This window comes from Xiphophorus couchianus, chromosome 24 (assembly GCF_001444195.1).
Source record: "Xiphophorus couchianus chromosome 24, X_couchianus-1.0, whole genome shotgun sequence".
NCBI classification, from domain to species: domain Eukaryota; kingdom Metazoa; phylum Chordata; class Actinopteri; order Cyprinodontiformes; family Poeciliidae; genus Xiphophorus; species Xiphophorus couchianus.
The window spans coordinates 15,732,554-15,754,751 of NC_040251.1; the positions used below are offsets into that span (position 1 = coordinate 15,732,554).

The following is a 22,198-nucleotide window of genomic DNA, read 5'->3' on the forward strand; positions in this document are numbered from 1 at the left end:
GTCAATATTAAGGGATTAAAACAAACTCCTATATCTTGCTGAAAGATTATAAGTTAGTTTTGTCTTATTTCATGTGTATTAAAATATTTGCACTAAAAACTAGACTAAAAATACTTGGTAAGATTCAGTTTTTTGCAGTGGAATACTGTGAAAATGTTTTATTCTTGGATGTTTTGGGCTTTGTTTGGTTGGTAATTCTAAGGTCTGGTGACCAAGATGCCTTAAATATTTTTTAATTGTATGTTATGGTACCATTTTTCATCGTAGATTTCAACACTCAATATTTCAGCTAAGAGTTTATGAAGCAATTTGTTTGATTTACAGCCTTATCACACACTGGGAAAATAAAATTTAGGGGCTTAACAAGGCTGAATGACAAGAATAGGGAATAAAATGGTTCTTTTTAACTACGTGTCATAAACATTCAGATTGTACCGTAACAACCGGAAAGTATTAATCTCACCAGGGTCCTTTTAAGATTATCAGTGTCTCCTATGTCAAATTATCTGTCCTACAGTGTTTGTTTTTATTCCAGTTTGATGTTTAATGAACGTTTATTTTCTAACCAAAAATAAATTACTATTTTGAGGCCACGTTTATAACGCAAATGATGAAAAAGCGTCAATTTTCACCACTTAATGTTCTGCAAGTAGAAGTACAGATATTTTAGTAAAAGTACAGGTTGAACTCTTTTTTTGTTTTTAAAAGAATGTACATGAGTACAAAAAGTTATTTTCATCTTTCTGTCACTATTTTCCTCATCATGGACTTTGACTGGGCCAATCTTTTCATTGCTATAGTACTTTCTATGTCTTTCTGTTTACCAAATAATTTGAGCTCTTAGGAAATTCTTAACAACTTCATATTTCTAGCAACATCAGAAGTGTTTTCCAGTGAAAAAAACTTCATACAGGTAGGACAGCAACCCTGCCTGGTCATGCCCTTCCAGACTCGTGTCCAGTTTCAGTTACGATGATTCTCTTAATCTTATTAATCCATAAAATCTGCCACATGACAGACTGTGTATACTGGTGGGAAGAGGTCGGCAACAGTCGAACTCTGCAGCAGAAACAATAAGGACATTGTGCAACGGTTTGATTTGCAGTTTATGTTTGACATTTTATATTTACTACTATTGTCTAAACAGTGCAGTAGACCTTTATTAAAACATGGTAGTGCTTTTCTTGCATACATCATTAGTGATTTGGTTACATTCAGAATGGCCACGGATATAACCATCAATACCATAAAACAACTGATGGGGAAATTATCACTGCATTTTCTGTGTAGGAGACAAATTAAAAACACTTTCACACAAATAATACCAGATTTGCTAGAGAAACGGTGGCAAATTATGCGCACAGACGCAGAAACATGCATTTCGCACAGTTGTTAAAAAGCTGGACCCAAACGACGAGAACTTCGGCTCCTTCACTGGATTTTAAAGTCCGATATAACTCGGTGATACAAGCAGTGGAACCTCTAAGCGCAAACAGCAGCATAAGAAACACTTTCTCGGTCCAGGCTTTGGGTTTGCTTGACATCAGCGAGTATTTCTTAGTAATTAACTACAGACGCAGTGATTTTGGTTCAAGAAGTGGGTTGTAAACAACACCACAAAATAAATGAAATAAAAATTTTAAAAAATAGTACAGGCTGTCATAAGATTAAGAAAACTTGTGATGTGAAAACAACAAAAACACAGGAAGGATGTGGGAAACACATGAAGCTACAAAATATGTTAGAAAAAAATCTGATGAAAATAAAAATGATGTATAAAAGCTGACTAAACATCAAAGACAAATATTGAAAACACGCACACCACCTACAATAAAAATATCACAACACGCATATAAAACTGATTGGCATGGAAGCAGACAAAAGCATAAGTCCTCTGACTAATTCATGTGCAAAAATATTTTAAGGAATGCAACTATCTGATATGACAAAATGTGATGGCACATTGACATTTTCTTCCTTTTAGGATAAATAGAAGAGAGTACATACAATTACAGAAGAAAATAGAAGATATGAGAAGTAAAACCTACATTCCAGGCTCAAAAGCCTTTTTCTCTGAAGGTGATCTTCCACTAAGTGCAAATTTCTGCCTCACAGCTCACAAAAACTCATATTAAAGATCCTTTTGGTCACGAACAAGCTTTCTTGTACTTCGTATGCTTTCTGAAAACAGACAGCCGTATGTTTAGACTCAAACATTCGCCACCTTGAAAGGATTCACATTCACCCCCAATCTCATGTTTTTCCTGTATACTTATGACTAAGGAATCCATGTTGTAATCAATCAAGAAAACTGAAAATGACTTTTTGTCAGTCAACAGAGGAAACCAGGCAATGAGAGCAAACACCAAATCACATCTGGTAGCTAGCTAGATATAAATCTTACAGAAATGTATGGAGTCTAAGGAGTACACACTGATAACAGTTATAAGAGCTTTTATAAGTCACATGGAACCATTAGCCATGTAGTGGCAATTGAGCATCTGATGAGCTAGCTAGCAGTATTTTTATTTATTTATTTTTTACAATTTTCAATTTATGTTGCAACAAAATTCTGTTCCAATTTGATAAACATTAATAAACTGGATTAAGTTGTAGTATTTCCAATTGTTTTTATTTTAAATTCAGCTTTTTTGTTAATCTTCTGCTAACTGCTAACAGTGCTAATATCCCAGATTCACCAAGTACTGTCAAGCTAGCATTGGCTAACTCCTAATGAGATTTTTTTTACACAGTTCTCCTTGTATTGCAAAATAATTCAGATCAAGTTGAAAACAGCAATGAATTGGATACAACAACATTTTACATATTTGTTTTAATTTTAAGTTTTTAACTTTTCTTTTCCTTTTAGCAACAGAATATTAGCACTTGTTTTGCCCCAGAGCTTAAGCCTAGTTTGTAAGAATATATGCTTCAGTGATGCAATGTTAATTTTATTTATTTTTTGTCAATTTTACTTTTCCAGCATTTATTTCTCTTCTGGCTAATTTGTTAGCAAAGCTAGCACAACCGACTACAGCGGTGAGTAGCCAACTAGCACTGGCAAACTTCTTATCAGTTTTTTTCCCATTTTTTTCTTTGAACTCAGTCCCATTTTTGATAAAAAATAACACACTGACTTAAGTGACACAAAGTTTTACATTTTTACTTTAGAGTTTAGACTTTATGCTAGCAATGCTAACTCTCCATGCTTGAGCAAATTAGCATAAGCTAATTCCTAACAGCATTTGTTTTATTTTTCTCTTTGTGTTTCAACAGAACTCAAAAACAGTTTAATAAAAGTGATAAATTGACTTCAACAATACAAAGTTATAATTTATTTAATTGATTTTGAGGTTGTTGTTTTGTTGTTTTTTTTTTTTTGGCTTATTGCTACCACAACTAACGGTTCCTACTTCAGCAGGCACTGCCGAATTAGCATGAACTAATTCCTGTCATGAGAGTCTGAACACTCAGAAATCTGCCTTTAAGACTTTGTAAAATGTCTGTAAAAGAGCCAATACCTCGAACAAGGCTGACAAATTTTGTTTAACAGTGTTGCTATGGCCTGAACTGTTGACTGACAGCTTTAGGATGAGCAAATTAGCGGCTGCCCATGTTTCCTTACAATTGAAATTTAAAAGTGGAATGATTATCTGGCCACTAATATTTCCAGTCTCTATTTTACCCTAACCAAAGCATTCAAAAGAAATGTTTTCAGTTTTCCTGTTTTCCACCTATTGGTGGTGGTTAAATGCTACTCATCTGTGCTGAAGTCCTCAAAAAAGCTGGTATTCTTGTAGTTCCAACTTTCTTGCTTTATTGTATCGCCACATTTTCACACAGTTGTTGAAGCCAGTTGTGTGGTCAGCACTTGTAATTGAAAAGTACTGAGGTTGATGCAGCTGTACAAGCAAAATCGGAACAAAAAGATTAAATCATTTGTAATCTTCTTATCCAAAGTCTTCAATGGTTCCTATTTAATTTTGTGGGGTGCAGAAATACGTCTGAGATCCGCAGTAATAATTCTGCGGCGTGGAATAATAGTTACTATGTTGATGATGTTGGTAGTTGTTGTTCTGTGGGGTTGAGTAATAGTTGTGATGGTGATGATGGTGACTCTGGATGTTTCCTTGGGCAAACAGGAGTGGGGCTGTGGAAGGAGGCGGCTGCTGGGCGGAGGCCACCCCCGGTGCTAGACTCCCATTGCGTTGAATAGAGCCATACCAGCTGGACGTTGCCATCTGAGGCGTAGTGGACAGAAGACTGAGAATGGAAGGGACAAGAAGGTAAGTTTACTAACAAACATTAAAAAAAAATAGGTAAAATTGATTTTAAAAATATTTAGTATAGGGAAAATGTAGGTTTAGTGATGGCAAAAGCCCCATATTCTCATTTCTTTCATTGTGTTTTCACTACATCTAACAGCATCAAGTCGCTTGGCCTCAGTGATAATTTAGGATTAAGCAATATCTAATAGGTTTGAACATGCTAATCTCTTCAGTGATTTAAAATCTGAAACTCTTTGGGAGTGCAGAGATGCCTTAATATTTTTTATTACTTTAAAGCCAAACCAAACAGAAGTAAGCTTTGTATATGGAGAACAAAGGTGGGCTGAGAATTGAGCCTTGGGGGACACCACAGGTGAAGAATGCTGTAAATTAAGATGTAAAGCTGTAAAGATCCAGTTCTTTATATCGAATATGAACTACTCAAGAGGAAAACATGTAAGATTTATTCTTAAAAACATGAAACTAATAATTTAATCATCTTTTTTATTTTTGCATATTGTATACTTTGTGTACTTGCCATTCATTTCCATATACATAAAATACAGACAACTTTCTTTTGGTGCACATGAATCTTTTTCCACCTGTCTGCAGCTGATTTGATTTTGATGTTGATTATTTGGACTTTGTGCTGGTGCTCACCTGGCCCGATCAGATCTGCTATTGATGCTCCTTGACAGGTCGTCATCGCTGTCGTACCGTCGCGGGTTGTCAAAGAAATAAGCTCTAGAGCTGAAACTGTGGCTGTTGATCATGCCGCCTGGCGCCTGAAAGAAACAGAGTCCAGGTTTTTATTCTAGAAGAAGAAGAAGAAATCTGCAGCATAATTTGACTTCTAGATGATCAGTTTACCAGGTTTTGGTGGGGCTTTTGGACTCTGAAGAAAACCACCACTAAGCTGGTGGGCAGCAGCTCCCAGAAGAACAAAATAATCCCAAAAACAATGTATCCCTCACCGCTGATCACTTGTGTGTCTGCCTTTAAAGCACAAACACAAACATTTTGCAATATGAATTATGAAACCTGATGTCACCAAGCAAACAGAGAGAATGAATCCACCAAAGCATTCATCTTCCTCACTTTGTCATGTTAAAAGTTCAAACTCCACCAAGTTACCCCCAGAAAACTTGCTAAGATTGGGTGTTAGGGCAGTCATCCGTCCAGCAGCCGGTCATGTTTTTGAGTTAAAAAATGTTTAAAGTTGACAAGAAACTTGAAAATATCACTTCATAATTTTGTATTATTGAAAGATTGTAAGAGTAATTTCTGAACACCAACTAAAAAGTCTTAAAAAATGCAAGCATTTTGAAAATACTTAAATAAATAAGCAATGCTTAGCCTGGTGGGGGCACAAGTAAAGCCTGGTGACCCACCAGGCTTATAATACACTGGGGAAACCCGGCTCCAATGCATTTATTCGGGATTCAGACCGATACAAAGTAGTTCATAGTTTTGAAATAATCTGAAAAGCGTAGCATGCATGAAACAGACATGATCTTTTATATAAAAAGATTTACAACATCAAGACATCCAATCCACGCTTGTTTTTATTTCCTGAAGTTCTTGTGTAATTGCAGGTGTCTCCCCCTGCTGGTCATTAAATTCCTTCATTTTTGCTGCTTCTTTTGGATCAACTTTAGATCTTTGTCATATAGAGTCTGAAATTTACAATATAGGCATGATTCAAGGCTACTCATAACTGTAGTTTGTTGAGAAACATTAAGAATCTTGAAGAAAATTTGCAGAGCATGCAATATCATATAAATTTAGCAATTTATATGATAGGAACTAAAGTCAGATTATACCCATATTGATTTATTGAGTCTATATTGTCTGACAAACACAAGGAACTCCTTCAACATGTGTTGTTTGTCTCAAGGCCTGCACCCTCTGATGTAGGTCAGGATACACAGACATGGTTATTTATAGCCAGACAAACCCCTTTACCCTGCTAAGCACCGCTCTACTAATTCTCTAAAGATGCGTTGTATATGCACTCAAACATCCCAGCTACATGAAATATTCACAGTTTTGTCTTCATCACAAACATCAATGTTTTCTAGCTGAAAAGTATGCACTACCCTGTCCAATAAATTCGATTTTATGGCTCTCATGTGACCCAGATTAGCATTGCATTTAGCAAGGCACTATAAAAGCCAGTAGGTAGAAGTACCTGATCGGAGACGCTGTACCAGCCATAGCTGAAGGGGCTGGGTCTGTCCTGCGGCGACAGGGCCACCACCACTAGGTTGTAGCAGGCTCTGGAAGTATAGAGGAGAATCACCACGGCTCCTACGGCGGTCGCTTGGCACACTGATGTTCCCTGGAGGGAAGAGTCATTGTGTCATAACAAGCTCTAGCTCTATACCACCAAATATAGGTCAACAAGCATTACAAAAACGATTAATTATAAGCCTGAAGCATGAATTTAAGCATATTACCATGTGGCTTACACAAGTTACATTAATTTAATATAATGTACAATATTTCTAACAATGGTGTGATACTCTCTCCTTAATTTATTTCTATGTTAAACAACAAGATGCTTTAGCTAGCAGAAATAATAAGTATTGAATTAGCCTGAATTAGCATCATCAGTCTGTTAGCTTTGCTTACAAGCTGCTTCCTGTACGTTTGACATCAATGAATTTTCACCCACAGAATTTGCACATGAACTGTAGCTTGGAATACAAATAAAATGTTTTTAGCTAGATGTAAAAGAGTTTCAAGCAAGACTCAAAATGTGAAGATGTGATTGGAAAATGTGGCACTTTTTATTTGTTTTGGAGGTTAAAATCAGAGCTTAAAAAGACATGTGTATAATCTAAATACAGGTCAGAAAACCCATGGGATTTGGTAGTCGCTGTGCAAGCTAACGTTGTTAGCTTCAATGTTAGCTATTTGAGCTTTATAACTATAATTATCAATGCCATACAAATGTTGATTTTAGATTTGGAAGTTGGAGTTGGTAAACATTTGACTTTTCAGCTAATTTTTCCAACTTTGAACTCTGAAAGTCTGATTTTTAAAACATGGCAGCCATGTTGGATTTTGAGGTTGTGTTGGTAAGAAATCCCTGCGTCTCCAAATCTCAGTTCTGACTTCAGGTTAATTTTTCCAAAGACAAATTACAGAAACTCATCAGAACAGCAATCCAACAGTAATGTTTAATAATAACTTGACTTTATCTCTAAAAAAAGAAGCTCAAAAAGCAAAAACTGGTGAATGATGCCTTTCTTTCTACCTTTGACTCGAGGTAAACGTTGGCAGAAGACATTTTGGCGATTTTGAAGATGCACACAGCAAGAGATATGGCACACAGGACAAACAGGCTGTCGTTAATCAGGACTCGAGCCAAGACTGCATGTCTGATCCCCCCATCGCTGTACAAACAAAGAGCAACACATGAACGTGTAGAGAGAAAAAATGGACTCAACATACAAGAGAAATAATTTCCTGTGGAAGCTAGATATGAAATGACTGAACGATTGCTTACCTTGGTGGGTCAGAGTGCATCAGAGCTCCTTGAGCTAACAACGCGCAAGTTAAATTCACCACCAGAAAAAATATACTGAGACACAGAAAGAACAAGCGCAGAGGAACCCTACGGAGAGAAGAGTCGCACAATAATAATAATAATAAGAAGAAAGGATAATGATTGTTATCAGCTATCAAAATTACCCAACAAGGCTCTGATTTTCATTCCTAACCAATCAAAGACTTACTTGTATTTGGTGAGCTCAGGCAAATACTTGGCTTTAGCTTTAAACATCACCTGGCGAAAGAAAAACATGAGAGGTTCCTTTAAAGATATGCAGAATTTAACCGTTTCACAGAGATCCCACCTACGTTGAAACGCAGAAAGCCGGAGTGGGCCTGTTTTAGAACCAGAGTGTGAACTAACAAAGCTCAGGGAAATTCCTGGAGCTCAATGAAGTATTCAAACACAAGCTCATAGTGAAAGGCTGAATTATGCTGACGAAAATCAGCAATATGTTGGCATTTACGATGATTCCTCAGACCGTGCTGCTCTCCAGAGAATTAAAAATATGATCCATATCCCCCTAAATCCATCTGCTTTCAGTTTCATACGTTCTTGTTTTTCAAAACTTTCCATCACGGATGTACAACAGACAAATCTGAAGCGGTATGAAGAAAATCTCCTGCAAACAGTGATTTGATGTCAAACAGTTTGCTGGTCAAGTTGACTATCATCTGCATAAAAAACAAACACATAATTACTAAAACGGTTCATTAGTTCAAATTCTGGTGCAATTGAGTTTGCTTAAGTTTTTCAAGGACTAAATTTTGAAATATAAGATGTTTTATGTCGTTTGTCCAATCTCTACGTACCATTTTCTCTTTTCAAAGACTTGCAGTGTTTAATTAATAATAACAATATTTGAAACCATCTTATACTGACCACAAAAGTCCTTAAATACATCAGCAACATTTAGTTCAAACATCTTAAACCAACACCCAGTCACATGATCTGCCACTATGGTGAAAGTAGGCCACAACGGGGTAATTTGTAACCAAGAGATGAAGCAAGCAGTCAACAAAGCAATTCAGTAGCCTTGTCTACTTTCTCTGCCTGGTCTATGAATGCACTTCAGACTACGTATCCTCTTAGCACGCAAGAAATTTTTATGTCTTTTCCCAGCAAAGGCAGCCAAGTATGAACTTGACCATCTGCTCCTTTATTAAAACAAAGTCAGGACTTACAACTGACTCGTCAGGAAAGTAATGTTGGATGTTAGGCAGCTGTGACACGATGTCCGTTAGCTTTTCACCAACCTTCAATGCCCTCCATGACTTTGGGGGTAAACTGTACGGGTCATTTCTCAACTTTGGTTAAATATATTTGCTCTGCAAAGTCAACAATAGGCCTTTGGGTCTGATCAGCACGATATTTAAGTGCAGTTAGTGTCCATGAGTCAAATATATATTATGATAGAAGATTGCTTTCTTTGTTCAGTCATGCCAAAAAAGTGCTATAACTGTATGCCCTTCTAGAGTAAAATTCCACTTCCATGAAAAACAAAACTGTTTAGAAATGTTACAAAATTCAGGCTCCACTCTTATTAAGGTAACTCTGCTACTTCATAATATGAATAATTGCTGCTTTCTGTTTTGAATGAGAGCTGTTAGATCATGCAGTATAGTCTTGTTTCAGATTTTTGTGTAAGACGTTTTTATATCACAAGAATCTCATATCAGCCAATGCCAAAATTCATCAAAGGTTAAATTATAGTCCAAAATACATATCATACTTGCAAATAAATACATTGCATGTCCCTTAACTTCAATATAATTACAATTTCATCAAGATATTGCATGAGGAATCAACCAGGTCAGTGATTTAATTGGGATATGAAGACCAGAGAAGCTGTGAAGATGTAGGGAATTGTGTAAAACATGGAGGGCAGCGATGCCAGACGGTCAGGAAAGGAAAGCTTTGACCTTGGCCAAACCTGCGTCCTTTAGATATGTTCCTGTGCCAATGCAGGTCACTCAAATAATCAATGTTTCCCCATTAAATTCTGGAGAAGCCAGTTAATTTTCTACCCATTCAAAGAAAGTGTGTGGCTACAATGAATCCTCTATAGTTTTAAATGGTTTATGGAGAATGTATTTTAGCAAAAATCATCAGCTTTTCCAAATCTAAAATAACCAAGATTACCTGAAGAAATGGTGCTTGTATAGCATTGTTTGTGTCAAATTTGTGATTTTGTTCCTTTTGAAATTTTGCAAATTGGAGCAGGTTATGGCAAATCAGAATATCATCTGCAAAAAAAAATAATTTACATAAAATGGGAACGCATTCTCATGCTAGTTAGCTCTTTAGTCTCAATTCGCCTTTAGTAAAATACAGATTTAATGACGTTCACATAAATACGTCTTAACGCTCAAACTTCCTCACAGAACAAGCGAGAAACAATTTTAGTTTGTGAAGATTTCTTTTCTATTTCTGGATGATATGGCAACACAATTTATAGATAATTACAGCTAATGTGTGACTGTGAGAAGTTTTGAGCGAGAGCAACACGATATCTACACTATCAACCTATAATATGTCAACTCTATTATCAGTTTGTGTGTTAAAAAACACTTTTTTACAGTAACAACAAGTAAAATATTTGGATTTTTTTGTGTGTTATAGTTAAAATGGACCCAAATTGACATTAGCTGGTCAAAGCTTTACAAAAAGTATATATCAGAACCAAAACCTCTGCTTTAGTAAGAGCAGCTGCTGTTATAAAAACTACTACAACAGCTTCCAGTTTGAGCTGTGGAACAAAATGTGAATCTGATATATTACTCAGACCTGAAGCAGCCAGACGTATAAAACCACAATCAGGAACAATTTCATCGCTGAGCTGGCCTGTCACATGCTCTCATGACTGGGATAAACATGTTCCTACAAATATAATGACAGGAATGAAGAGGCATGATGGTAATTAACAATAAAGATGTTAATTTCTCAGCCATGTGTAGAAGAAATTTGAATTCTGTCTTAAATCTACCAACTTGAAGATTAGCATGAATGCAAAAGTTGGCCAGAGTCAGCGGATGGGTGACCATGTTTATTCAGCAGTCATATGACACCATGAGCTGCATTAGCAAATCACGACTCACCCAGCGAGACGAACTTCCTTCCTTTTGTACAATGCATGTAAATGTGGACCAGGCTTTTGCAAACCGAGGAGACAAGCTGGTCTTTGATATTTGGAGTGCACAGCACAGGTGTTGAACAGCTGCAACCAAACAACTGGGTTCCTTCCCCCCTGTTTTTCACATAATTAGTGACTACACATGGTCTACTCAAACATTTGTTTGAGTGGAGTCTTACCACAGACCAAAATTAATATGGCTGTATGTAAACATCTGACCTCAAGACCCCACCACATGCCCCACTGCATGCTGGACCATCTGGTGCTTGCTGAAAGACCTTTTAGGTGAACATAAGAGGCCGTGCTGCAGCAAGAGTTCAGTGACATGTGAGCTAAAACAGCTTGATAACTTTTGTGCTGTAAAGTGCAAAGACTACAACGACATGACCAATAAACTGGTCCAAAATGGTGGCAGAAAGGCAACCGGTTGCGATTTCATCTAAGTTTTACAACCACTAATTACAATGTATTTTATTGGGATATAATGGGATAGATCGACACAGTGGAAGAAAATGATGCAACAGTTTTACAAAATAAGAATCTGAAATGTATGACTCCAATTAAATACTTTGCAGAACCAGTCAGGACCAGTGTTTTTTTTAGCATGTCTAATCACTTTGCATATCTAGACACCTCAAGCTTAGTCAGATTGGACATTTAAACATAAACTTTCAAGCAGTGTCACCATTTAAGGCTTTTGTCCTGTTGTGAGGTGAATCTCCACCCCAATCTCAAGTCTTCTGGAGCCTTTTCTTGCAGTATTGCTCAGTATTTGCCTCCATCCATCTCTCCTTCAGGTTTGATCACCAACATGGTGGTGATGTGCAGCCAGGAGCGCAACTATGTGTATTCTGAGAGATATGTCGACTCATTATAGGGGTGCTCTCAAAGAGTCTGGAGGGCTTTTATATTAACTGTGGGCAAGAGACAGAAGGGCAGGGGTCCCTAATCTGGTATTGTTCATATTAGCTCATGCAGCAGCTGATTATAAATACAGAAGATGCTGACTAAGTCATTTTTCTGCCGTTTTATGGTGCCCCTGTGTATCACATATTGTACATAAACATGAAATTTGTGCAGTTCTGCAAATGCAGTTCATTTGCCCTGTCAACAGCTCCTCAAACATGACCTGTGGATCTTTACAGCTCCTCCAGAGTTACAATGTAATGCTCTCTCCAGATAAAATCCCATTAAAATGCATTTAAGTTTGACTTTTTTGTAGCTTAAATTAAAACAAATACACAAGCCACAAAAGGTCAACTCATGTTTACTGCAAATTGGCCGATCTAAGCCCATTTTTGACAGTGGGTCGTTAAACACGAAATACCCGGAAAACTGCACGCTCAGCTGTTTTTATGAAATCGGGTCACACAGAAACACACATACCTGTGTGAAGTAGAGGTTGAGCAGGCAGAGTGTGAAGAACTGCAGGCAGACGGGACAGCAATAGAGCAGCCAGTAGGCCAGAGGCTGTAGCTGGTTGGCCTGCACCACATTTTTAAAGTAGAAAGAGAAGAGAGTCGTCCGCAGCGCTGCCCACAGCAGGCACAGGAACAAAAACACGCTCTGGTAGCTGAAGCGCTTGTGGCCGTAATGCAGGATGAGCCAGAGCTGCAGGTAGACGAAAACAAAGAGGAAAGAGTAGAGGACGGTGTAGACGGTGGTCAAACTGAGCTCCAGTGTTGGAGAGATCGCATCTCCGGATGACTCCTTCAGAGAGGTAAACAAATCGGAATCGACCTCCTCTCCTGGCGAAAACATCTCCGCTTGATGCTTGTGGGAGGTGCGGGGGGAAAGACGCTAAAAGTGGGTCAGACCTGGGTTGCATTTACCATGCAGGGCAAAAAGGCGACGGTATTCAAGCGCAAAAATCAGACAAAAACAGTTTCTTTTAAAAAGAAGTGACATTATTCACCCAAAAATTGGCTCTCCGATTGGAAAAAAACTAGTGAATAAATGAATGGTTCGACATTTAAAATGAGCTAAGTTAAAAAAAATAACAAGAAGGAGCCAAAGAAAAACAAGAGAGGTGCCTCTGTGATTGTCTGCAAAGCTGCTCTTTGCAAAAAAACAACTTGAGGGGGGGAAAACCTCCAGATCAGCTGTGATGCAGTTTTAGACCAACCCCCTTGTTTCGAACGAAAGCGGAAACTGGCTTTTGGTGTTCGCCATTTTGGTTCAGGATAACGATCAACTACGTGGAGATAGAGCTGAGCATTGAGCCACAGTTTCAAGCTAGTTTCCAACATACATTTCCTGAGTGAGCAAAAAGAGGCCACACCCCTATTTTTCCACTCTGAAATTCTATTGGCTAACCCTGCAACCAGCCTCCACAGCAAATCCATCCCATTGGTCAGTAATGATGTCAGCTTTGTACGTCCAAAACCCCACCATAGACATAAAACCATAGACTCCGCATAAGCCCCACATAACGTATTATTATTATTATTATTATTATTATTATTATTATTATTATTATTATTATTATTACTATTATATAGAGTCTGTTGATACGTTTACGTTGGCGCCATCATTGTGAGTTTTATAACCACTCAGTTCTATTATTTTATTATTGTTCAGTATTGACCCAATGATCGCTATTTTTCATTCTGAAATCAACATAGATTACTGTGTATGAGTCATAAATATCTACTGAGCGTAGACTTCGTTTCCGAGCATATTTGTGTTAGTTTTCCACATAAAACGCCTTTCACAATATGGCGGACGCGGTGACGTATCGTTTCAAGCCTACGTGCTTCTACTCGTCTTTGTCTAGGAACGCTTTCTCACTTGTGAGTGGTGATTGGTTCAAGTGAGAGTTATACGTGGATATGATTGGTCTACAAAGAGCAAGTGGGCGTTTCTGCTGGCAGTGAGGCGTACAAGCAATTTACAAGATGGCGTATGAAAATTCTAAAGTAAAATCGTGGTCATTTCAAATTGAGAGTCTGCGAGATTAAATAATCAATTTGAAGCTAAATGTAATACGCAGAATCAAGGTATGTGTTATTATTGGTATTTAGTAACAAAATATAAGATCTCACAGAGTAGTTTTCATCTTTGAACATTTAGAATACTGCTTTTATTTCGAAAGAATTAAAGGAAACATTGCGTTTACTGTAAACGCAGAACTCTTAACGCATAGCATTGAGCATCTTGCTTTTAAAAGTACGTTTCTGGTGCAAGAAACGTAAATGTCAAAAATGAACAAGAAATATATATGGGCGATTACACAGACTGCTATTAGTTGATGAAGCAGAATATCCTATCGCTGCTGACATAAACTGAGATTCCAAAATATGGAATTTATTTGGGATTTATGTGCTTTTTCTTCTAAGAAAAGTAAAATGGCCTCTTCAGACTTGCCACCAAATGACCCCCGACCTCCCCAAACTCGTACTTCTCAGGTAAATGTCAGGTGTTTTTTAAAAATTATTTTAAAAATGTAATAATTCAAGCTAAGTTACTAACGTATGGATTCTGTGTTTTACCTGAAAACTTAAAACGTCTTAATAAAACGACAATTTTGAATATTTCATGCGTCTATTAAAGGTTAGACTGGTGTTGTGTTGATATTCATACCCCTTCCAAATACACCATCATGGTTCAGAAGTGTTTGTGTTATGTATTCTTCCACTGATGAAATAGTCTTGTGTTTATCTTTACCAGTCACTGTGTTTTCTCTCCTAGAGAGGACAGTGCAGTCTGTTAAGGATCTGGGTTTGTGTTGCTGCCGTCCTGCTGTGGATCAGCTCAGCTGGATGCCATGAAAAGGCCAATATGTCGAACCATATTGAAATCACAGCTGCAGACTTCCACGAAAGGCTGCTGTCTGGGAAGATGATGTTCCTCTATTTTCAGCAACAAGGTAAACACACGGTTCTGTAAACCAAACAGTTTATTTTTAGGCAAATATCTTCTAATATATTCTTACATAGATTAATCTGATTGGATTTAAATACAGTCAACCTAACATAATTCCCGTTTCTCATCTGTCGTCTCTAGTCTCTCCCACCATCTCTCTCTTCCTGATGGAGTTGGAGAAATCAGCCGAAGCTCTGCAGGATTACGGAGTGCTAGTCGGCAAGGTGACAGGAGCTTTGTTCATGATGTCTGCTCCGTTTGTTGTAAACGTTAGTATAAAAGTACAACAAATGAAGTTGTGTTTTGTAGGTCACATGTAAAAAAGAGCCGGTACAAGCATACTGTACAGACGCGAAGCAACAACACAGAGCTTTTCTGTTCAGGTAGGTTGTGTGGATACAAAATTATCAGTCGTAGCTTTCAGAGCATGTTTGCTGTAAATAATCTCCAGAATTTTAAATTATTAAATCCCTGTAGTTCAGTGGAAATGAAGAGAACCACAAACTAATGAGTCCAAAGATGACTGCAAATTAGCTTTAAAGCTCTCCAAAGCTGCTTCAGTAATCATGACCATTATGCAATCATATAAAGAAGGATATTATTTGCTTGCTGACTTCATTAGTGTTATTCTAACTGTTTGCAGTTTTCCATCTTTGTGTTTGTAGAGGCGGCAAAGAGTTCTTGAGTTTCAGCTTGGACACCGTCTTCGATGTCAACTCCATAGTGGCTGAAGTCCTGTTGTGAGTATAAGCACCAATTTGCACTGTGACTGAGTGATATGGCTTGAAGATTTATGGTGTCGTAACCAAAAACAGGTTTTATTGAGATTTTATGTGACAGACCAACAGACACCATTTTTAAAAAAAAATACTGTAAAATTGTGATGTGTATTTGTATTGGAATTGACTCAGAGAAGTTAATATAAAAGCTACACCACATATTTGTTGATGTTTGTTTTGCTTTGCTTTGCCTCTTTGCCCTCCAGCGCCATTCTACGTGACGAGGTGAAGTACGTCCACACGGACGCCGACCTCTTGACCTTGGAGAAGGCAGCCAAAGGGAAAAAGGACATTGTTCTCGGTCACGTTCGCAGTCTTGGAACTCAAGGTGAATATTTAAAGCAACAAAATGACAGATTTGCGGTGATTTTGTTCTGTTAAGCCCGCTCCTACCTGATCAGTTTTCCTAAATGACAGAAATCAAACATGAATAAACCACATGGTGTCTCTGATATGCTTCTCAGAACACAGATCGCTGATGGAGACGGCGTACGTTTACGGATCCAAATATCAGTTCATCCTCATAACCGGAGGTCCGGTACTAAAGCAGTTAGGGTATGTTTTATTTTTTTTCTCATGTGAATCATCTATTATAGTTAAAGTTGCAGTACACACAGCTCCCAACCAAAAACGACCAATCAGAGCCAGGAGGAGGGTTTTAGCGCTGTTAATCAGTTTCAATGTGCTAATGGCGAAGAAACAACTTATTATTCCAGGAAAAATGGTATCTGCTGTCATCAGTGGCTGTGCTAGGTAGCTTTAACATGTGTGGCTAAGCTGTAACGTAGCGGGAGGAAATGATTGACAGCGCTAAGACCCTCCTCTTGTCTCTGATTGGTCGTTTCTGACTGAGTCTTGTATTTCTACAGTTAGCATTGGAAGAAGGCAGAGGAGCAAAATTCTTTCACCGATTATCTAATATTACATTATCAAGACATAATGATACTTTTAACAAATATGTGAAAACCACACTTTTTATTGGAGTTACAAACTGAAGCTGTAAAACAATAACAACATGTTTTCCAGAGTTAACGAATCGTCCCAGCTCTCCAGGGTGTGGTTTGTCCACTGTAGAGTTCATGGTACTGTCACGACCCCTGTGACCTCTGAGCGCTGCCCATTGACACGCATGAGGACGGCCCTGTCCACCCTGAGCTTGCACACGTTCCTGCAGCTTATGGAGGCCCCACTTGTGGTATTTACATTCCATCAGAAAAAGCTGGAATGGTTACTTTTCTAGTAGAAAAATGTTGAAACATTTGGGTTTTTACCGTTTTATCAGTCCGAAGTGTTCATCGATCCCTCGTCAGTCCCACTTCCGCAGTTCCCCTACCAGCTGACGCCTCAGGTCTTCCTGTTTTCTCACCCTGCGACCGAACACCTGGACCTGGACACGGCCAGCGCTCTGGCCTGGAGGCTGCGAGGCCTCGCCCTGCTGCTGCTGGTGCACAGGTGTGCAGAACCAACCGGATTTAAAAACATACCACATGTAAATCAGGTTTAAGTAACTCAGGTTTTGTTTGATGTTTGTGTTTATCAGGCAGAGCCCAGCAGTTAAAACCCCTGATAAGTACAACGCTGCCTACCGACTGCCTGAGAAGGTAGAGTTTTTATTTAATTTAATTGTTCCTGCAGCTTCATTCATTTACAGTTTAAAAAGTCACATATATATAAAAATATTTGTGTATATTCTTTTGTTTGCAGAGTTCTGAGGTGAAATATTTGACCTTACACAGCTTGGACGACGTGTTGGAGCTCTTCACGAAGCAGCAGGAGAAAGAGGAAGAAGAAGAAGAAGAGGAAAACTCACATTCAGGTTAGAAGATCTGCTTCATGTTTCTTCAGAGAATCAAAACTTGATGCATGGAAAAGAGAGGAGTGTGAACGTGTGTGTCACCAGGAGAGCTGGACGATGAAGTCGCAGCAGAAGTGTACAGAAACCGAGGTCACTTCCTGGACCTGGACTTGGTCACACAACTAACTTCTGACAACTTCCACTCTGAAGTTGCACAAAGCAGCCTCACGGTGGTGCTGTTCTACCTCAAATGTAAGACTTTCACCTGAACACAATTTGAGTCTGCTTCTCAGTTTGTCGCGCTGTGATTTGAAGATGTCATTTTGGCCACCAGGGGACGCTGTTTCAATGGCTTTTCTCGGATCTTTCATTGAAGTTGCAGAGAAACTTGAAGGTAAACAGATGAGACCTGCAACAGGTGCAGTTTGTGTTCACAACAAAACCTGGAAGAGGTTTATTTTCACATTTATGCTTAGAATTTACATTTTAAACATTTTAAGGCATGAATGAATGATGTTTTCTCAATAAGTTATGATTTCCAGTTTGTTTCATCTCAAACGGTTTTGTTCTCACAAACATTCACACAGAGGAATTAAATTACATTTAAAATTAATTTCATGTAAAGCAGATTTTTATTTTCCGAAATGATTGTTTTTTTTTTTTTTTTAGATTCCAGGGTCGACGACATCCAGATGTGTGTCGTCGACTGTGGAGAGTGGACCGACCTCTGCGCCGCTCAGCCTGGCACAGCCGTCCCGTTTCAGCCAATCACGGAGTTCCCCAGTGTTCTGCTGATCCAACCTCAGCAGGCGGCCCAGCGCTACACCGGAACGCTGACCGGGGAGGCGCTGCACCGCTTCATCGTGATGTAAGAAAACATTTTGAATTTTGAATTTTTCATCTCAACTATCTGAAAAGCACAAACGAGCTTATGAATCCAACAGAAAGGATGTTTTTCTAGTTAACTTGTGGGGATTTATTGATTTAACTTAATGCATTTGATTAATATCAATATATTGATATTAATCAATATAATATCAATATACACTGAACATACACTGAACACCGATCCAGAACCGCACAGCGTTTTGGACGCGTCATAATATTCTGTTGCAAGACTTTTAAACTTTCAAAGTTGATGTAAACGCTTCGCAAATGTTGCAGCTTCAAATGATTATTTTTTTAATCTCACGTCATGCTATGCCATGCAGACTCTCTGTCTGCAGTGACGAAGTTTATCTCCACTCAGCTTGTTGAATACTTAAAACGAATCCAACCGACAGCAGTTTGATTACTTGATCACTTTGTGGGATTAATTCAATTTTCCAACTTTTATTGTAAGAAAACTTAAACTATGCCCTTGTTTCTTTTTTATTTCTTCCAAACCAGGAGCCGCATGTCCTCTCCTCTGCTGCTGTCCACCAATGAGGAAGTGACATCTTTCCTTCAGGAAGTTCCTCACCCTGACCTGGCTGGTTACAGGCCTCATAAGGTCCTGGGTTTGTTTAGGACAGAGAGCCAGACAGGTGGGAGTCTGTCGTGAAAAACATTATTGTGATAGAACAATCACAGTGTACTGGTGGCTTCAGTTCATTGTTAATATCAATATAGCAGAGAATGGAAAATGGTCAGACCGGGCAGGTTGAAGAATTATCTGATAAAATCTGATTTGTGATTTTTCTTCCTCTCCCAGATTTGTCCGTGTTCACTGAAGCAGCAAAGTTATTAACTGGAGAAGTTCTGACTGGGCTGCTGAGAGACGGTCTGGTGGAGAAATGGTACCAACTTTAAATTCACTCCACGTGTTTTTTTTTGCTGTTTTTATATCGTTTCTTCTTGACTGTTTTTCCTCTTACGCCGCTGCTGGAGTCAAAAGTTATTCGCAAAAGTTTCTTCCAGTGCGTTTGAGTCAAAATGACTAAAACATGGGGTAGCAAATTAAAAAAACAGTAAAAGCTGAATATTTTGTAGTTGTGGCGTCACAAAAGGCTTCTGGAAGCAAATAAATGAGCAAATAAACTTTTTCCCACATTTTCTCTGTAGGGCTGTGGATCACGATGTGGAGCCTCCTGCGGTGTTGTTGTTTCCTTCTTGGGGGAAACTCAGCCACCCTTCAGTGCTGCCTGTGACATCATCATCTAAAGATCTGCTCACCCAAATCCACACTACACTGCTCCAATCAGTGGTATGCATGTCTCTTTAGGATTAGGTGCAAATTGGGGGAAACAGAATAGCGGTCAGTACAGACAAACTAGTTTATCTGTGTGTGTGTCTGTTTTTTCTTTTGGTTTGTTTTTAAAGTAGAATAAAAGGTTGTATCAGTTGTTCTGTAGCTACAAAACAAGCCCAAATCATAACTCTTCCGCGATGTGCGTTAGTGTACATGAGGTTTTCCAGGAATATTAAACTTTTGCAATCAAGCCACATTAGTTGGTATTAAACTGGTTTGATGAACTGAAATGTTCGACAAAAAAGCAAAAACAAAAGAACTCTGTGAGGCGACATTTCTTTGCATGCTGCTTTTTCCTCCTCAGCAGATTCAAATGTTGCTTTTGCCTCTTTTAGAGAAATAATTGCTGCTTGAATATTTCCTGCTGCATCACAGCTAGCACAAACTGGGATTCCTTCTGATTCTCACAATGTTTTCTTCTCAATATCTTCGTTTTACACTCATTTACATGCTTCATTTTACAGATTCAGATCACTGGATTAACGTTTGTTCCTATTTTCTTCCCAGCCTGAGCTGACCGTGGAAAACTTGCCGTCGTTTCTGTCGCTGGGTAAAGCGCTCCTCCTCCTCTTCGTGGGAGAGGAAGAGGACGAGATCGGGCAGAGGCAGAACCAGGCGCTGGTGGACCAGATGAGAGGCGTGAGGACGGAGCGATACCTGCCCTGCTGGATCCACCTGTACAAATAGCCATCAATTTTAAAAAATAAAACACAAATAATTTCCTTTCGCATCAGAAAACAACACACAGCTTTACTCCGTCTGTTTCAGCGGTCGCACTCCAGCTGGTCTGTCTGTTCTGGGTTCATACCTCGGTTCTCTGCCGCCGCTTCCTGCGTTGGTGCTCACGCATTTACCCAGTGGAGACGAAATCTACCAGTATCCACCCAACACTCCCATACTGGCCGGCTCTGTGCTGCAGTGGCTGCAGAGCGTGGAGGACGGGACGGAGTCACCAGCAGGTACTGAGAGGACAGAAAATCCTAGAATTATTCTAAAATATTGAATATAACGGTGGACGTGTTTGTGCCACATAAAGATTACAGTAAATGGTTAGAAATTTTTTTAGAAAACAGTGACTTATGAAACAATCTACCCAATATTACTACATTTAGAATTTTAATAATCACTTTTTAGTCTCATTTCAGCAACAAGGCAGTTCCAAGTGCTTTAAACACCATGAAGTCAACAAATGAGAAAACAAGAAACCAACATTACGTTTTGATGAGTCTCATCATCAACATCAAATATGCTGGTTATTGTTTCATTTATAAACTGCTGGGTTTTTATTCTAGATTTAAACGAACTCTGTGTTTCTGCTGTCTTGCAGTTTTCTTGAATATGTGTATATAAATATAAAACAGTCTTTTAGTTTAACACACAATCTGTTGCTGCCGATAAAATCTAACGTTCATCAGTGGTACACCGACATTTTCTGACAGTGCAAGAAAACACAAGGGGGTGCCGACTCCCAAACAAATGAAAATGCAACTAAAATGCAGAACATTTGTTTATTAATTGGGCAAAAAGATTTTTAAGCCTGTGGCAACCCCCCGCCCCCAGAACGTGCCGCCCTGGGTCGTCATCAGATCATTTAATAGAAAACACAAGGAGGAGTACAGAACCACTCTGTCTTTACAAAGCAATCTATTTTAACCCGATATTTTGCCATTTTCTTTACGTTCAGTCTTGCATCTCCCATGCAAGTGAAGATTTCAGCTCTAATTAGAGTTGGCAGGCTCTTATTTCATGATTTATTCCTTCTCCTTTCACAGATTCAAAATAATGTAACATGGATTGTTAAAATCCAAACATAGTTCTCCAGCCTCTCTGGGTTAAAAACCGTTTTTGTTGGAGCAATGGGAGTTTTAAATCTGTTTTACCTTGAACTCTACGGCTTTGCCGTGTCGCCACAGGGATGCTGGGTGGGGACAGCTGGCCTCCTGCTTTTGAGTTCTACGACTTCCTGAAAGTCATGGACATGCAGGAAGGCGACCACCGTCCTCCAGAAGAAGAGGGAGTGAAGACAGAGGAAGTGAATGTCGAGGAACATTTGGTGACTAAAACGATGCCATACGACCGTCTTGATATGAATTCAAAATTTCACTCTGAACTCTAAGAAATGTCAATGACACACAAAGTCTTACTGAATACTTTAGTCTAGTTTCTACTGCAAATATTTTAGTTTTATCTTATTTCAAGCAACTTGTCAGCAAGCTATAGGAGCTTCTTTATACAAATAATTCATTAATAATAATGAAAAAGTAATAGTCCAGATTATTTCACTTATAAGAAGACAGTTATTACATGTTACAAGCTGCATATGTCACTGTTAGATGTTTGTGGCTAACCTCAACTGCTACTGAAGACTGTTGAGCAAACTGAGTATCTGTGACTGAAAGACGGTTCAGCATCAAGTTGAATGCATTTCATTATGTTGTTTTTAATAAAAACAGGTGCTATTTTTGCAAATAAAGTTTGATATGATTTTTTTTTGTCTTTTGCATCATAGAACTTATTTCTCCTGCCGACTGGCTTTAAATACCATGCTTTATTTTAGCAATAGCCACATT

The 22,198-nt window shown here is 38.5% G+C and overlaps 2 protein-coding genes across 5 annotated transcripts; one reads left to right on the top strand and one right to left on the bottom strand.

The window, feature by feature from the left end:
- Positions 1 to 248: 248 nt before the first annotated feature.
- gpr137c (G protein-coupled receptor 137c) lies at positions 249 to 13,058 on the bottom strand. The gene is made up of 8 exons (XM_028010279.1): positions 12,347 to 13,058; positions 8,012 to 8,061; positions 7,783 to 7,890; positions 7,531 to 7,669; positions 6,460 to 6,609; positions 5,139 to 5,264; positions 4,929 to 5,053; positions 249 to 4,263 (listed from the first exon to the last, which is right to left on the bottom strand). Exons 1-8 carry the CDS (start codon positions 12,719 to 12,721, stop codon positions 3,978 to 3,980), a joined length of 1,359 nt encoding a protein of 452 aa, XP_027866080.1. The 5' UTR covers positions 12,722 to 13,058; the 3' UTR covers positions 249 to 3,977.
- txndc16 (thioredoxin domain containing 16) lies at positions 4,179 to 22,116 on the top strand. Of its 4 annotated transcripts, none has more exons than XM_028010278.1 (21): positions 4,179 to 4,286; positions 14,299 to 14,367; positions 14,651 to 14,828; positions 14,966 to 15,048; positions 15,134 to 15,207; positions 15,490 to 15,564; positions 15,810 to 15,931; positions 16,068 to 16,158; positions 16,630 to 16,798; positions 16,886 to 17,055; positions 17,144 to 17,204; positions 17,308 to 17,419; positions 17,504 to 17,650; positions 17,733 to 17,792; positions 18,068 to 18,266; positions 18,788 to 18,924; positions 19,092 to 19,176; positions 19,442 to 19,583; positions 20,136 to 20,305; positions 20,397 to 20,587; positions 21,542 to 22,116. In XM_028010278.1, exons 2-21 carry the CDS (start codon positions 14,308 to 14,310, stop codon positions 21,742 to 21,744), a joined length of 2,529 nt encoding a protein of 842 aa, XP_027866079.1. In that variant the 5' UTR covers positions 4,179 to 4,286; positions 14,299 to 14,307; the 3' UTR covers positions 21,745 to 22,116. The 4 variants fall into 4 exon arrangements, with proteins under 4 accessions (XP_027866079.1, XP_027866078.1, XP_027866075.1 ...); XM_028010277.1 differs by lacking the exon at positions 4,179 to 4,286 and adding an exon at positions 13,839 to 13,959; XM_028010274.1 differs by lacking the exon at positions 4,179 to 4,286 and having other exon boundaries at positions 14,103 to 14,367.
- Positions 22,117 to 22,198: the final 82 nt, after the last annotated feature.

Coding starts and splice junctions, on each gene's coding strand:
- gpr137c (XM_028010279.1), bottom strand. CDS start 12,721: ATGTTTTCGCCAGGAGAGGAGGTCGATTCCGATTTGTTTACCTCTCTG. Junction 6,610..7,530: donor ACGTTTACCTCGAGTCAAAG/GTAGAAAGAAAG, acceptor TCTTCCCTCCAG/GGAACATCAGTGTGCCAAGC. Junction 5,265..6,459: donor GGTACAGCGTCTCCGATCAG/GTACTTCTACCT, acceptor TGTGCTTTAAAG/GCAGACACACAAGTGATCAG.
- txndc16 (XM_028010274.1), top strand. CDS start 14,260: ATGGAATTTATTTGGGATTTATGTGCTTTTTCTTCTAAGAAAAGTAAA. Junction 17,056..17,143: donor CTGCTGCTGCTGGTGCACAG/GTGTGCAGAACC, acceptor TGTGTTTATCAG/GCAGAGCCCAGCAGTTAAAA. Junction 18,267..18,787: donor CTGCACCGCTTCATCGTGAT/GTAAGAAAACAT, acceptor CTTCCAAACCAG/GAGCCGCATGTCCTCTCCTC.